This window comes from Neofelis nebulosa, chromosome 15 (genome assembly GCF_028018385.1).
Source record: "Neofelis nebulosa isolate mNeoNeb1 chromosome 15, mNeoNeb1.pri, whole genome shotgun sequence".
Lineage (NCBI taxonomy): Eukaryota > Metazoa > Chordata > Mammalia > Carnivora > Felidae > Neofelis > Neofelis nebulosa.
In genome coordinates this window covers 42029308-42044872 of record NC_080796.1, presented here as the reverse complement: position 1 = coordinate 42044872, position 15565 = coordinate 42029308, and the positions used below count along the sequence as shown (strand labels likewise).

Here is a 15565-nt window from a genome sequence, read left to right as displayed (position 1 = left end):
TCCCCTTTCCCCATGCCAGCTAATTGCATCACCATACCTATTCTCACCCAGGCTCCGTGCTTCATAGCAATCCTCCCTTGTCTCCTGTGAGATCATTGCCGCTCTTCTTCCTCTCTATTCAGCTTCAGGACTGCACAAGTTATAGGGTTGTGGACCACTGAAGATGTGAAGAGACAACAGGAATGTCTTGTTTCACATATTCCATTTTATAGGTGGGTTTATAGATTATGTGGGTGGTTGATCGTCTCAATTCTTGGGTGCAAGTTCATAGTGCTCAGGATTAAATTCAAAGACCCTATGTGACATAGAAAGACCTTCGTGAGCAGGCCCTACGTGCTTCTTCCTGTCACATAGTCATCTATATTGTTTATTACAGTCAATCTAATATTTCTGAAACTGCCACGCATTCATGCTTCTGAGACTTTTGCACATGTTGTACCCTCTGCTTGGACCCATTCCCATGATGTCCTCCTGGCTTAGTCTTATTTTTCCTTCAAGATTCAACTCAAGTACCATCTTCTTTTGGAATGGGATGTTAGGTGCTGCTTCACTGTAATCTGATGCAGAGCGTACATATCTGAATTGAACCCACTAGGGTGTAACTGTCCTCTTTCTCACCCTGTAAAATTTGAATTCATGAAGAACATCGAATATTTCTGTGTATAACTCTTCTATTGTCTTACTTATAGTGGTTATATATTAATGCCAAACTGATGATGAACTTTTTGGCAACCGAAGTGCTTTACTTAAGAAAAATGTCCTAAATTTTAAACTTCCCTTTTTTTTTTTTGAGATCGTATTGATGGATAACCCATCTATTGCCACGATTTTGCTTATTATTTTTTTCTAAATCTTATCTTTTGACATCCTGTTACACTGTGCCTTCCCGTTCCCATCACATTTACAAAACCTGCTTTCCTTTGTACTCATTTTCTTCTTCTCTCTTGGGACGACAAAGAAAATGTTTTCCCAATAAAACCCCACCGTCCGCATATGCTCTGGATCTCATCTCATAGACTCTCTACCTTTGCAGTCCTCTCTCTTACATCATCTTTTTGACCTTTCTACTAAAATAATGCCCATCAGCATTCAAATATATGACACTTAGGTGTCTCTGGAGTCAAAATGTCTGATTTGATTCTCTGCTTCTGCATGTAAATAAAATGCTATTGACAGGTGGGCTCTGAGATATGCTATGTTTACTTTTCCATTTCCATTTATCTTTTTTGTCCGTCTACTCTTCCACTGTGTAAATCTCCTCTCAATACATTCAGAGGTAGTAGTAGTTTCATCCTGGAGAAACATTTTCCAGAACATTCTGATTTGCTTCCATCTGGATATGTTGTTATCTAGTCTGTTGCATGGCTGTCATTTTCATATGTGTCTTCATCGTCCTACTGGGAAAAGTCCTTTCACCTCTTCTCTTGTTGGGTTACTTGAATCTCACATCTTCCTCTTTCCTGAGTTAGCTCTCTCAGTTTGATAGAACACATTCTCTAGTCGTTTCCCAAGAAAGAGTGCATAAGATCTTACATGTCTGAAGTATTGCTATTCTAGCCTCTCATTTGATTGTTTGTCAGGGTATAGAATTCTAGATTAGTATTTGATAGATTTTGGTGCTGCTGTTGCAAAGCCCAAAGTATCTATGATTCTAAATCTAAGGCTTTCTCTTTGTTTCCAGTATTCTGAATTTTCATAATGATGTGTGTTGGAGTGAATCTATACTCTGAGTACTCAGTAAATCCAATCTGGAAACTCATGACATTCAGTTCTGGGATTTTTTTTTTTTGAATTATTTCTTTGATGAATTCCTATCATCCACTTTCTCTCTCTCTCTCTGTTGTTTCTTTGTGGAACTTATATAATTTGGATTTATTGGACACCCTCCTGGACCTCAACTTCCGTTTTGTTTTGCTACTGAGAGATTTTTAAAATGTATTTACAACCTCCTATTGCATTTTCTTTTTGCTATTGTATTTTTAACTTCCAATAATTATTGTTTGTTCTCTGAATTTTTATTACATTTCTTCCAGTTTCATTGATGCAGAATCTTATTACTTTAAGAACATATATAGTGTTAGTGTTTTTCTGCCTCTATAGAATGTTTTCTCCAAGTTACTTTTTTTTTTTCCTATTTGTTTTGGCTTTTCTGTTTCTTATTAAAGAATATTTTCACATGTCCGATGATTCTTGGCTATCCACTCAAATTCAACAATTTGTCAACAAAAAGATACATTTGAAGCTGTGGCTGGGGCTGGTTGACCATGGACTTCGCTACAGAGCAATCTCATAGGGCCATTTGATTGGAAAATCTCTGATGCCTGTATCTTTACTCTTTTTTGATGGCCTGATTGAAATCCTCAGAGCAGATCCTTCAGAGAAGAGTTTTCCAAAATCCTTCTTGAAGGGCGCAGTTCTGGCAGCTAGCATTCTTGGAGCCTATGGCAGAGGAAGGTTGTTGCTCTCAGCATTTAGTATGTAAAAACAACACTTCATCCCCTTAGTTTTAGTACAGAGAGACCCTATTTTACCCTGTCCTGAGAGGGGATGTAGCAAGCTCTTAGTTGTTCTGAGTGGGAGAGAAGATCTGAGAGGTCTTAACTGTTTCTTAACCAGACTCTTCACCCACCTTCCTGATTTTTTTCCCACCCCTGTCTCCAGGGTTACTAATGCCACCAATTCTTGGATTTTTGAGGGCTGGGGCCTCCATGGTAAAAATAGGCTTGCTAGCTTAGGGTCAGCTCTTTCAAATCTGCTAGGTCAGTTACCACTCATCCAACTGCTGGCTAGCTTCCAAAATTTTGTTGCTATCGTTTATCCCACCATCTCTTTGTCCTTCAGACTTTATGCCTTTCAGTAAATCTTAATAATAACTATGCATCTCAGAATTGCTGTGAAGATTATGTAAGCTAACATACGAAAAGGCTCACAACGTTGTAAGTGCTCAACAAATACTATTATAATTATTACCATCATCACTTAAATAGGTCACTGCAGTAGCCTGTTTCTAACTGGTCCTCCACTTCCATTCTTGCCCCTTTCAACCCATTCTCCGAAGAGCAGTTAAAATAACTTGGAGAAACATAAATCTGATGTTTTCCTTAATAGATTTTCATGTCCTATTAAAGTTATACATTGATTTCATTCATTCGTATGTTCATTCACTCAAATATATATTGAATGTCTGCTATGTGTCCAGTACTTTGCTAGGTGCTGAGACTACAATGGTAATAGGGAGAACTGGTCTCTGCCCTTGGACAAACTACTTGGGGACACTCATATAAAATAAACAAGCAAATAATATGTGGCAAGTAGGTATTCAGGTAAATGCTTAATATAGCTCATAGATGATGCAAATCTGGATCCTTGCTTTCTCCTAAAGTCTTCATCTCAAGTCCCTTTTTTTTTTTTTTTTCCCCCTGTTTATCACGCTATGGCCAGACTGGCCTGGAAGAGGTTTCCTTTCCTCCTGCAATATAGGGTTTGCAAATGCTATACCCCCGCTTGGAATGCTCTTCTTACTCCGCAAATGACTAACCCCTATTCATGCTTCAGGTTTCAAATAGTCACTTTGGCCAAAAGACTTTCCCAGATTCACCACTTTGAGTTAGAATTTCCCTGCCCTGTTATTCCCTTCATAGCACCTGTATTTCTATTTCTTTATAGCACTGTTTGTGGACCCCCCCACTCCCACCCAAATAAACCCAGCACCTAGGGCAGTTCCTGAAACTTAGCATTCAAAAATACTTACTGAATGAATGGCTATCCTTGTTAAATCCTAAGGTATTTGACAGCATACTTTGTAAGAAATAGAAGCTCAATAAAAGCTTGTTAAATTAAACTGCTGAACAATTAATCGCAGATAAATTATGACTTTGGCTGCTTCTAGCCAAATCCAAGATCATTTTCTCAGTCTTCGTTGTTATAGATTAAGAGTAAGAAAAATAAGGCCGGATGCTAAAGGATGGATCCAATGGGAAGAGTCATTTTGGCAGAAGGTTAACATAATTCAGTCTGTACCTTAGTTGTTTTGGCTTAAAAACTTCATTAGTTTTACTCCATAATATTCAAGCTCTAAAAGAAGTAATTCAAGACCGTAAAATTCCAAAGAGAAAGATTTATCAATTCCAATGCGAAAGTCATAGTAGAAAGAAGTTTGGAATTCTAATAGGTGTAATGTTCCATCCACAATTAGGATGAATAATTTTCTGAAATATCCCACATAATAGACTCTAAAAAATTATCCTCATTCCATAAGGGACACATTTTCTACTTAATTCAATATGAATATCCAACAGAGCTGAAATGAACTGTGCTAGAAATATTCATGGTTACTTGAAAAAGTATTTTCCATCTGGAATTTTAAAAATAAACACGGACAAATTTTTTACTATCCTCCCACCATTGATGACGGAAAAAATATATTATTAAATCATTTGCTTCTTACCTTATATTTCCAAGATTATTCCCACCCAACCCCTGCTTTTTTTTAGATACAAATTTTATAGTAGCTGTTTCTTGATTATCATGTGAAAGATGTTGCTGGGGACTTCTATATCCAGTAACGTCAGACTAGGTAATTCAAACAACCCCTCCTTGCTGAAACAGTGGGGAGCTAAACATACAATGAAGACTTTGAAGAAAGAATCGCCAGGCCTGGGTCAAGATGAGGAAAGAGGTCAGGTTTAGTACAGCCAACATTTGGGACTTTTCCTCTGGAGACCTCGCTCTATCCCAGAATGGGTGGCTGAGATACTAAGGGGTGCTTCTGACAGCTTCACACAAGCGAAGAATCAGCAATTGGGAGTCCAGGATCCACCAGTGGTTGGGGACCTAGTGTACTTAGTATACCGCCGTTGCTTGCTGTGGGTGGGGAACTCCGAGCTGCACCGCAGGAGTGAGCATAAACTCTTTCAACACTAGCTGTGTTGGATTTACTGTTGTGGTGATTCTATGAGCCAATTAAGGGGTTATCAGGAAAAATTTTGTCCGTATTTTGTATTTAACTTCAGCATTGACTTTCGGCTGAGGAAGCTTCAAACTTCAAACTCATAGCTTTCAACCTACTGCAGTTATTCAATTGCAGGATTTTAGAACATGGCCAAGTCATTGTGACACCTGCTCTGATATCTTAAGATTCACTAATGAAGCCCTTCAATTGAATAAATGCCCTCAAGTAAGATCAGAAAACCCCTGTTGGTGGACAGAAGGAAATCTTAGGACACAAAGGCAGAGAAGCAGTTGAGAGAGGCAGTCACTAAAGCAGAGAAAGGACTATTCATTCAGAACTTGTTCCTCATAAATTCTTGGCTTAGTATTATTTTCTTTTAACTCACACATAGGGCAATCCTAAGTTTAATGAGCCTAAGGAACTATGTTATGATGCCTTGGCACTTGATCCCATCAGATAAATATCCTCAAAATCTACAAACACAATAGAGACAAAGGCAATCCAAGTTCGAACACATTTTTTAAATAGAAAAAATATTTGAGGTGCTTGCTTTTCTATTCTTGAACCTCTCGTTTTAGGCTTAGAGATGTAAGAAGCATGGCATATACCACTGCCAAATATGTCAGTCCTGCTTTGCAGGCTCTGCTGTTATTACTAAATAAGAGTACAAGCCATACTCCTTTCTAAACACTAATGGGAGGGGTAATGAGGAAACAACAACAAAAAATCAATTTTCCTCCCGGGAAGAAGTTCTTTTTGTAAGTATCCCTTTCATGGAACTAGCACTTGAAACAAAATTTCCAAGATGTCAGGGACCTAATGACTTGTAGCTCTATTTCTCACAAGGCAGGAGGCTAGATCACAGTACTTGAGCTTTCATGGTAAAGCATCCCTTTCTATTTGTGTTAAGTTTTTATGGTAAATTTTGCTTTGCAATATTCACTCCTTATTGGTCTGAGTTCTTTCGTCTAGAGCCTCAGGAATAAATCTACATCTTTCACATAATACTTCCCTGAATTTGAAGCTGTCACATCGCCCTGCGATCTCTTGTCCAGGTAAGGATCTCCAGTTCCTTTTGTCAAACTTCAGTCATTCCTTAGGTTTTCCATGTAAAACCCTCACCCAAACCCCCAGTGCAACATGACTAAAGCATTTTACACGAACACTAGTGTTTCCTTTTTTTCTAGATCTTTTAACTATTAAAATGCAACTGTTTCTGCGGCCCAGTCATATTGCCCTGCTGGGATAGATTAGAGTTAAAATATTATTGCTATTTCTTCATCAGATCAACTACAAAACCAGTTTTTACCCATGATGGACTCACATAACAGATTTAGAACTTAGGGGTAGGGCTTCACATTTATGAATATCCAATCTTAGGGTTTTTTCAGCCTGTTGAAGAGTTTTGAATGGTCATTCGTTGTACTATCAGTCCCTTCTGGATTTATATTACCTGTAAATTTAGTAACTGTCTTTAAGTAGTGGATGAAAAGAGATTGCATGAAACCAAGGACAAAGGACTGACATTAGCCATCAGAGGTCTTCTGGAAGTTAATTAACCGTGGTTATACTTCTGGTTCTCAAACTGTATCATGCATCAGAATCAGAACAGATTGTTGGCCTCATTTATTTCTGATCTTTTTGACAATTTGCATTTCTAACAAGTTACCAGATAATAAGAGAAACACACTTTAAGCAGTATTGCTTTATGGGTGCAGTTAATTATTCCACAAGCTGCCATCACAGTTTATGAGACTCCTTACAAACCTTTTAATGAGGTTTGTCCTGACTTATTCTTTGGATGTATCCTGATCTCCCACCAATTGATTAGATTATATTATGGTTCCATTTCCATAGTTTTTAAGCTTCAATGAGAAGGAACGGAGAAGTGGTTCAAGTCTAAACTCTGGTCCTTAGAGCTCAGTTCAATTCTAACAACTCCAGTGTTGTTTGAAATAGGCTTAAATGTTGACACTGTCAACAATTAAATAAATTCTCCCACAGGGATGCTGCAGTGTAGATCTCAGTCTATGACAAGTGGAAAGGGAACATTTAGCCTTCCCACAATTGCTCAGCAACAGACACTGAATTAACAACTTTCAGGAGCTGATTGCATACCAGAAAATTTGGGAAATCAAGGAAGGAAAATTTCAAATGCCCTCTGGTGTTAAGAAGAAACATTTTAGTTTCTCCGGTCAAAGTCATTAAGATTCCACCTACAGAGTGAGATTCAGCAGATGTTGGCACCCTCCTCAAAGCAATGGACTATTATCAGCTTTTGGTAATAAACATGCAACTTGGGTGTCATGGCTGTCCACCGGCCCGCTGTATTCACCCCAAAATATGCTCAGACAACAATATTTTCAGTTCATTTATTCCTTCAAAACAAGTCACTTCGTACAGCATTTAGATACTTAAAATCATGGACCTCATAAATAAAATCAATTCATCTTAATGACAATGGCAAAATCATGTAAGAGTTGTACAAAATGAAATCATACATCTCCCAGGTAGCAGCAGTGCATTAACTTAAAAAAAAAAAATGCTGGCAAACAGACAAAAGAACATTAAGAAAACACTGTCCATCTTAATGAATAAAAATATGCCAAGAAACAAACTCTTCTGTTTGCCCTTTCCTGCTACTTTTTTCAAGTCATGTTCTAAGCTCTAAATTTGACAATCTTGTGGTTTCCTTCTTGCTTCAGGAATCTCCACCTCTACTCCATTAATACAGGAAATACAGGACTATTATCATTCTCTATCCCTTTTGACAAGCTATACATGTTGATTCCGCATTTTAAGCTGAATTCAATACTTCTGTAATGGGGAAAAAAATTACTCTTTGCTAAACAGCTTGTAAACAGCTTGAGTCATGAATGGCACCAAGGTGAACTGAAAAACTGCCAAGAATTAGGTGCCCTGGTCCTTTTCAGTAACTTATGGGCAACAACGAACTACAGATCCTATACCATGTATAAAGTCAGTCTCATGTAATCTTAGTAGAAATTCTAAACCTTTCTTAGGTTAACCTGTTACCTACTACTTAACCAAATCATATCTTCACATCCCTAAACTACTACATGTAGGATATTTTTAAAAAACAAATATAAAAAGGCATCATAGCAAAATGCTCATATTCATGGTTTTACACATTAATGACAAACTTCTCAGTTATGGCCCTGCTACATTCTATGCCAAGAAATGGGTGAGGAGGGTTGGGATGACACAAAGGCATTGCTTGAAAATTTTTTCAAAAAGCGTAATTCACGACTAAGGAAAGGATTCACTTGGGGATCTCTTCTGTGATAAGTGGTACTTTATCCCCCTTTCTTTTTAATCTAAAATAGCAATCTCTTTTAAATTCATATGGACCAAGACCTACCTAAATCAGCACCCCACAATTCAATATCAATGTAGTTTCATCAAAGTCAAATATTCAAAGCACTGTAAACAAAATGCCAGTTAATTTTTGGAAAAGAAAAAAATAAATAAATAAAACCCATTCCCACAATCAGGCAACTTTTATAATCTAAGACGAATTACATGTGTTGAAATATTGTAACTCTTAATCGGGAAACATCATTGGTTAATGAACCAGTTTATTCAAATGAAGTGTTTCACTTTAGACTTAAAAAGGATACATTTAAGGCTAAAAAATCAGCTCCGTAAAATAAGTTTGCTTAGCAACAAATGAAGAGTTTTAAGATTCTAATCTTTTCTAAGTTGGTATAGTCCTCTTTGTGCTACAAGGATAAATTTGAATACTGCACCGTACAATGAATGATTAAGAACAATCACATTATAGAAACAGGTAACTTTCTGAATGCTAGGCCACACAGCATGCTCCCAAGTGACGGACATCAAGTTGCACTGTTATCAAAACACCAGAATGCTGCACCACTGGATGGATACAGCATACACTGATGGCAATGTTGATTAAGAGCTGACCGTTAGCAGCTCAAGAATTATATTTTAATGTCTTTAACAAGAACCCTGGAGAGGGCTAACATGTAAACTTTTACTTCCTATCTTTTAAAGTGCTGCAAATAATAACAAGTGTGTCTCAACACATGAAAGAACATAAATCTGAACATATGAAAGTTTAGGAAGGCCACCTGATCCATAAAGAACAAAAATTACTCTCATTTTACATACTCCCCATTCTAATTAAAAAGAAAAAAAAGACAAAAAACTACGATTAGTTAGGGCAACTTGCAACATACATGTTTTAATTAATGCCTACGTAGGATAGAAAGAATATGCTGGATAAGTAAATTAGGCGTGGGCACTTAGGGGCATTTGTAGAGAGACAATACATTAACGCATTCCTGATTATGACTTTGCTGGGACTTGAGCATGGAGTAATCAACTGGCATGATTAAATTAGTTTTGTCAAAAGGGTCACGCTGACCAGCAGCCAAACTTTCAAGGGTACCACTCGACTGTGCCCATTTTTCATTCCTGGGAAATAAGAAATCAACTAGGAATGATTAACACAAGATGTGCCACCCTGATGTCTTTCTATGGCTCTCCCATCCCCAAATCCCTAGGGGTATTCATTTTAATTTCTGAAATCACTCTATCCAGAAGTGCATCTTCATGCTCCCACACCGAATCTCTAAATCCAAAGAAGAATAAGAGAAAGGGGTGGGGGACAGGAAAGCACAGTCCTCATTCATTCAGCCACGAAGGTAAACTATCCTCATTTTAATTAAAAAGATATTCTTGAATGGCAGTCAAAAACTGAATAAATAGGAAGAAGGGTTTCATTCTGCTCACGTGCAAATTGAAGAGAAAGTTTCTTTTGATCCTGTTGCAAGTACTAAAACCCATTGATTTTCAAAATTCTGAAGATTAGAATTTATACACATTTATAAACTAATTTCAAGGGGCACCTGGGTGGCTCAGTTGGTTGAACGTCCAACTTTGGCTCAGGTCATGATCTCGCGGTTCGAGAGTTCAAGCCCCACATCGGACACACGAATGTCAGCGTGGAGCCGGCTTCAGATCCTGTCTCCCTCTCTCAAAAATAAATAAAACAGTAAAAAAAAAACAACAACACCCAAAACTGATTTTAAGAGTTCAATAAGTGCAGTTAAAACAAACAAACAAACAACAAAAAACCAAAAAAAAAAACAACTTTAAATTCTGTGAGGTTTACAAGCTTGAGTTTAGAATGAGCACAAGTTTGGGTTTTTACTCCTCCATAACTAAAACAAACTGTCCGCAAATAATGCATCATCTTGGATTTTCCATGATCAGAACATTCAAGTCCTAGTACTGAATTTCAGCAACTGGTTAATTTATAACTCATTATTGAGAGCAATTTGACAGAGTGATCAGTGTCCAGTGGTGAATGGACAACCTATGTAACAGGTAAAACAGAGTAAGATCCCCGGAATAAATACTTGACACTTGCTTTGTATAAAAGCATGAGCTTAAATATGCAAACAAAAACACTTAAAAATGAAGGGGTTTAATTTTATGAACTATCAGGTTCTATCTCTTTCTATTTGTTAAGTTAATCCAACATAGATAAGATACACTCCATCTTAAAGTGACAGAATTTTATGCTGGGACACCTATCAATACATGCCTGGGATATTATAAATTACTCAATAAATATTTATTGCATGAATAAACTTGTCTAAAATCCCAGTAAGCAAATGTCAAATTTGGCTTCTGAAGTACCTAAGAAGGCAAGCTTTATGAATGGTGATGTGTAAAGCTCAATTTGATGGATGCTACCCAGTGGGTACACTCGTAACTTCTAGTTTTAAACTTACTTTCTGGGGAAATGAGAGATACAAAAATCTTTAGACCAAGATGACAGCCAGGTGCAAAGAGATCTTCAAACATATTCATTTGTACGTAGTATGATTGCCAAACATTAAGTATCTCAAGCTCACAAGGGCTATTTTAAGGCTCAGTAAAATAGAAAATTCAACACTTAATTTAAGTTATACTGACCATAATTTACAATGCCTAAAGTAGTTATTCACAAAAAAGGTACTCAAGAAAGGTCACCTAATGATTTCAAGCATACTTTGTGAATTCTTCCTTAAAGGAACTTGTCCACTGAACTGTTCCCATGTTCCTAATTTTATATGGCCACCTCCACCAAGTGAAGTGCTAAAAGTAAATCTCAATTTTAAAACATTTGCCAAGAAGATAAGCTGAAAGAGACAGAAGTGCTTTAAAATATTCCATTGGTATTCTAAGTGAGATACTTCATCAAAAATGAGACCAAGATAACAAAACGTCACAACATTAAACCTCTTCACATTTTGTGAGATAATACATAACAAATTATAATTTAGCATCCCTGATCTTCAGAAGAATTAAGAAAAGAGGTAGGAAACTTTTATCTGGAAGATCTCATGGTGAAGCTAATTTTAGAGGGTGTGCCTCGAAGGTCAGCCCACCAAGCAAAAGAGTACACATCTAGTATCAGGAAGCAGAATTCCGAGAAAAGCTGAATAAGGCAAGGATTTAAAAACGGTCATGTTTTGGAAGTGAAACAAATTCATTCAACATTACTATCCCCGCTACTTTAAAACTCTTCAAAAGTCAAAGTAAAAGATAGTAGATAAGCAAAGTGCTAATTTGCAGAAATGTGAAATTATTCAAAAGAGCATTAGTGGTCAGATAAGGCTCGCAAGAAAATAAGTACTGTGTAGGTAAGAAAAGATCTCACAAAAATCAAATCAAAGCATAGCATTATCCCTTTAGATGAAGATTGTTTAGGAGTTGGAGAAAAAGCTGAGGAGAGTGAATCCCTCCAGATAAATCATTAAAAAAAAAAAACAACCAAGCACTCAAAATACAAGAAACTTCAATTACAAATAAATACCCTGCTTAATTAAAAATTCTTATCCAATGTGACAAACATCAATAAATGAGTTGCATTAAAACACGAGGCCAACGGTCTTTTAAAGCTTTAGTAAGCTGCTCAGGCACCTGTTCCCTCATACATTCTCCTTTTATACACTAGAAATCCTAAATTGGGTACTATCAGTTCCTTAGGTAACATTCTCAAGGAACAGACTCATCCCTGTAAAAATTGCTTGTAATGTACTTATGACTGGTTAAGTACACATTTATAAAGTCTACCAAATTGCAATATAAAATCAGTTTTGACAACTCTGTGTATCTTCATTTGAGGAATCGATGCACAATTTAGAAAATTATTACTCCAGAGTTTTTAAAAGGACTCAATTATGGAGACACTGTGGTCGATGTCCAGTGGCCTCACGTGAGGCCTTCCGCATTACCCAACATACGCAGTTGTCTTCTTCTACAAGTTAAAGCTGCTGGGTGCTAGCTTATAATACTAGGACTCAATCTTCCGGTGAGTGTCAGTAAGTGGCAAGGACCACCTGGTCTGTCACCCCAGCAGAAAAAGGGCATGTATCACCACTGGAGACACACATCTGTAAACTTGCACACTCATTTTTAATCTTGACAAGGGATTTCAGGGTCTTAGTGGTTTTAAGTTAAAAAAGATGGTTCAAACATTGTGTTCCTTTGTTCTTTAGGGTTACGAATAGCTTATTGGAAAACCCAGAGCCTTCTGGATCTGTGAGGTAGTAGGCGGCAGTCCTCATCATGCATAGATCACACTTCTCCAAAGTTGGTATGGCCTGTCTCCTTGGCATGGTCCCTTGCTTCTGCTTGTCCGACTAATCCCTTCTGACACACCATGCATCTCAGGGTGAAGCGGTTTACGTCAGTGAACTGTCTCTTTCTTCTAGCTTCGTCTGCTAATTCCAGTGCTTGTACAAGAACAATATCATCGTTACAGGAGAAAATGGTCAGGGGCGGGGTGTCTGGGTCAGGGAAGACACGCTGAAGCGGGTCATAGTGGATGCCGTCGTAAATAAGCAGGACCCTTTTGGTATATCCTGCATCTTCTCCAAAACGATCAATTCTTACTGTCTGTGTATCCACCACACAGATTTCGCACTGGTAAAATTTAGACAAAATTGATATCTCAATAGCTCCTCCCCAAGTGTCATCCCTTTTGATCCAGTCACAGTACTCTTGATTTGTTTTTCCCAGTATTGCCTCACTATAGAAGTCTGGATCGCTTGCTACAATTTGCGCTATGAGGCGTCTCATCTCAGGGGCGCAAGCTGGATTCAAGACTCCTCCTTCTACAACATAGTATACACTGGTAAAGAGGCAGGAGTTGTCTGCCGGGACCACAGTTCTGCTAAGCACGGGCAAAGTTTCCCTGACATAACTAGGAGCACCATGTTTTGTAAATGCAGGTGAAGTTTTGGGCCTGGTTTGGTCTTCTTCAACGATCAGCATGTCGCCTGTTAAAAATAAAACAAAGCCAGAACTGCAGAGACATTATAGATGAAATCCGTTGTTCATTGCCAAGTTTGCAAATTACGAACAGGAAGAGTTAAAAAAAAAAAAAAAAGATAAACTGGGTTACTGGGGAGAATACAGCTTTGCAAACAAGTAATCGGTAAGACCTCTTGTTCCTCAGTCTTCATAAAGCCGAAAACAGACCAAAGGGAAAAACATTTGAGGGGGCATTCCAACTAAGGAGCCCTGGTTATACACCTTTATACTTACATGAAAAGATACACTTCAACAACAAAATTTCCTTATGCTCCCTCTCTGCATTTTAAAAATACTCATCTTCCAAAAGGTGTTTACCCAAGACTAGGCCACTAGGGGGGTTCTTGTCCTCTGAAGCTTAACATTTTATCTACCCAGTTTAGTGTTTACAGGATCCTTGACACAACAGCTGAAAGCTTTTAATGATCAATATTGCTGTTCAAGTTTTAACAGCGGACAGAAATAACTGCCGTTGTTTAGAATTTGAAAGGGCCTTCGGTGGATGTGTAAAAGCATACTCTAAAATGAGCACAACGAACTCTACGTGAAGGTGACTGCAAAAACCAACCAGGAAAGCGAAAAAAAGTATTCTGCATCCTTCAGACCTGCCCTTTTTTTTTTTTTTTTTAGAGATAGAGGAGAAAAAGCCATCAGGATAGAGAATATAGGCCTTATTATTATTATTATTATTTTTTTTTTTTGGATGTTTGTGGACTCAGAAAAAACAAAATGAATAAGAGGTTTTCGAGGCAGACCAGAAAGCACATTGAGGAAGGGGGGACCCCGAGGCTTTGGGCTTCTCACACGGGTTGGGCCCTCCCTCCCTCTTTCAACCAGGTACGTGGTCGAAGAGTTGCTAGATACTTGCCCCGGCCTCCGTCAGAGTTCTCCGTTCCTTAATTTATCCTTAGCCCTGTCCTCCAAACCCCCAACAGCCCCACAGCTACCTTGCCTGGATCAGTTCTCTGTTTCCCCCCACGCCCCTCTCCGTCCTCCCAGGACTCTCCCTGGCCCCAACCTCGATTCCCTACCTGACTGGATGGGCAAATCCCCAAGAATGGTATCCTCGTTGCTGAGATCCAGGCATTCGGGCGGGTATCCTACGAGGATTCGCTGACAGCCGGGGGCGATGCCGGTGATGGCGGCAATTTGGCCCTGGAGTTCCCGCACTCGGGTCCGGCTGGACAACCCCTGCAAAACATGGGTGCCGTCCTTGGCCTTGCAGCGGAGCCGCCACATCGTGTCGGTCCGGCTGCCCGCAGGCCAGACACCCGTGGGGCCAGCTTTGGTCCCGGCAGCGGGTTGGCAAACGCCGCCGGGGCAACCAGCCGCCGGGTGGACTCCAAAATGGCCACCCTTTGCAGGGCCAAACATCGCGAGAAATCGCAGGTGGCTACAGTTCTCGCGATACTTTGGTGTAGCGTAAGCTTTAGCACTTTAAGACGCGCGAACTCTCTTAAAGTGACAACTAATTCTGTGCCGCCAACCCTGCAGGAGCCAAAGGATGAAGATTTATCCCTGTTCCTCCAGTACAAGTGGCTTTGCTACCTGTCGAACGAGTGAGGTGCCTTCTGCGCTGGCAGCATATATGCTCAAGGAAAGAGGGCGGAGGAAGGAGTTCCTGAATCGGGTACATTGGAATGTAACCTTGCAGTTAGTGAGGTCGGAAATTAGTAAATTGGGGCTTCCAAACTACACCGGGAGAAATAGAGTCATAGTTCAGAACGCAAGAATGGTCAGTGAGTCAAAATACCTGTCAAAAAACAATCAGACACTCGTGACTAGGCTCGTGGCTGCAGCAAACATTGACTCATTGAGGTTAAGGGAGCCAGACAACTGGCCTGGCCACCTCGACGCTGTAACTTGAAAATGTCCATTTGCCACATCAGAAAGCGCAGTATGAGGTCATCATCTGGGCCTAGGGCAATTGCTACACGTGGGTGGTAGCAGTTTAAGGAAGAGGAAGGAAGAGGACTAATGTTTATCATTCGGATTCCAGTTCAGGCTCTGGGTATAGTGATATGAAGACGACTCCATTCCTGCCTTCAGCATTTCAAGTACTCACTGTAATCAGGAGAGAGGGTGGGGTGTAAAGGGCACATACCCACCGAATTTCACAGCCATGTGGTAATGCTAGATTATGTGACCTTTGGCAATCCTGTATCCCTAGAACCAAGGACTGTGCCTCACCAAACAAGCGTTCAACAAACACTTGCTGAATGCATACAGAGTTGTATTGGTACAGATAAGGCAGTTATA

General features: G+C 39.1%; 1 protein-coding gene across 7 annotated transcripts in view; it reads right to left on the bottom strand.

The window, feature by feature from the left end:
- The window catches only part of YOD1 (YOD1 deubiquitinase), a 33075-nt gene that overhangs the window by 15904 nt on the left and 1606 nt on the right, over positions 1-15565 (bottom strand). For 3 of the 7 annotated variants that reach the window (XM_058701281.1, XM_058701282.1, XM_058701277.1), the window contains exons 1-4: positions 15060-15196; positions 14338-14497; positions 911-2439; positions 38-295 (exon numbers count right to left, since the gene is read on the bottom strand). Coding sequence is in view for 5 of the 7 variants with exons in the window: in XM_058701277.1 (XP_058557260.1) it covers positions 38-65 (28 nt within the window). In the remaining 2 variants the exon portion in view is untranslated. Of the gene's footprint in view, positions 1-37; positions 296-910; positions 2440-7309; positions 13273-14337; positions 14917-15059; positions 15197-15565 lie in introns of those variants that run through there. The other 4 variants (XM_058701278.1, XM_058701284.1, XM_058701276.1 and 1 more) reach the window with 4 other exon arrangements.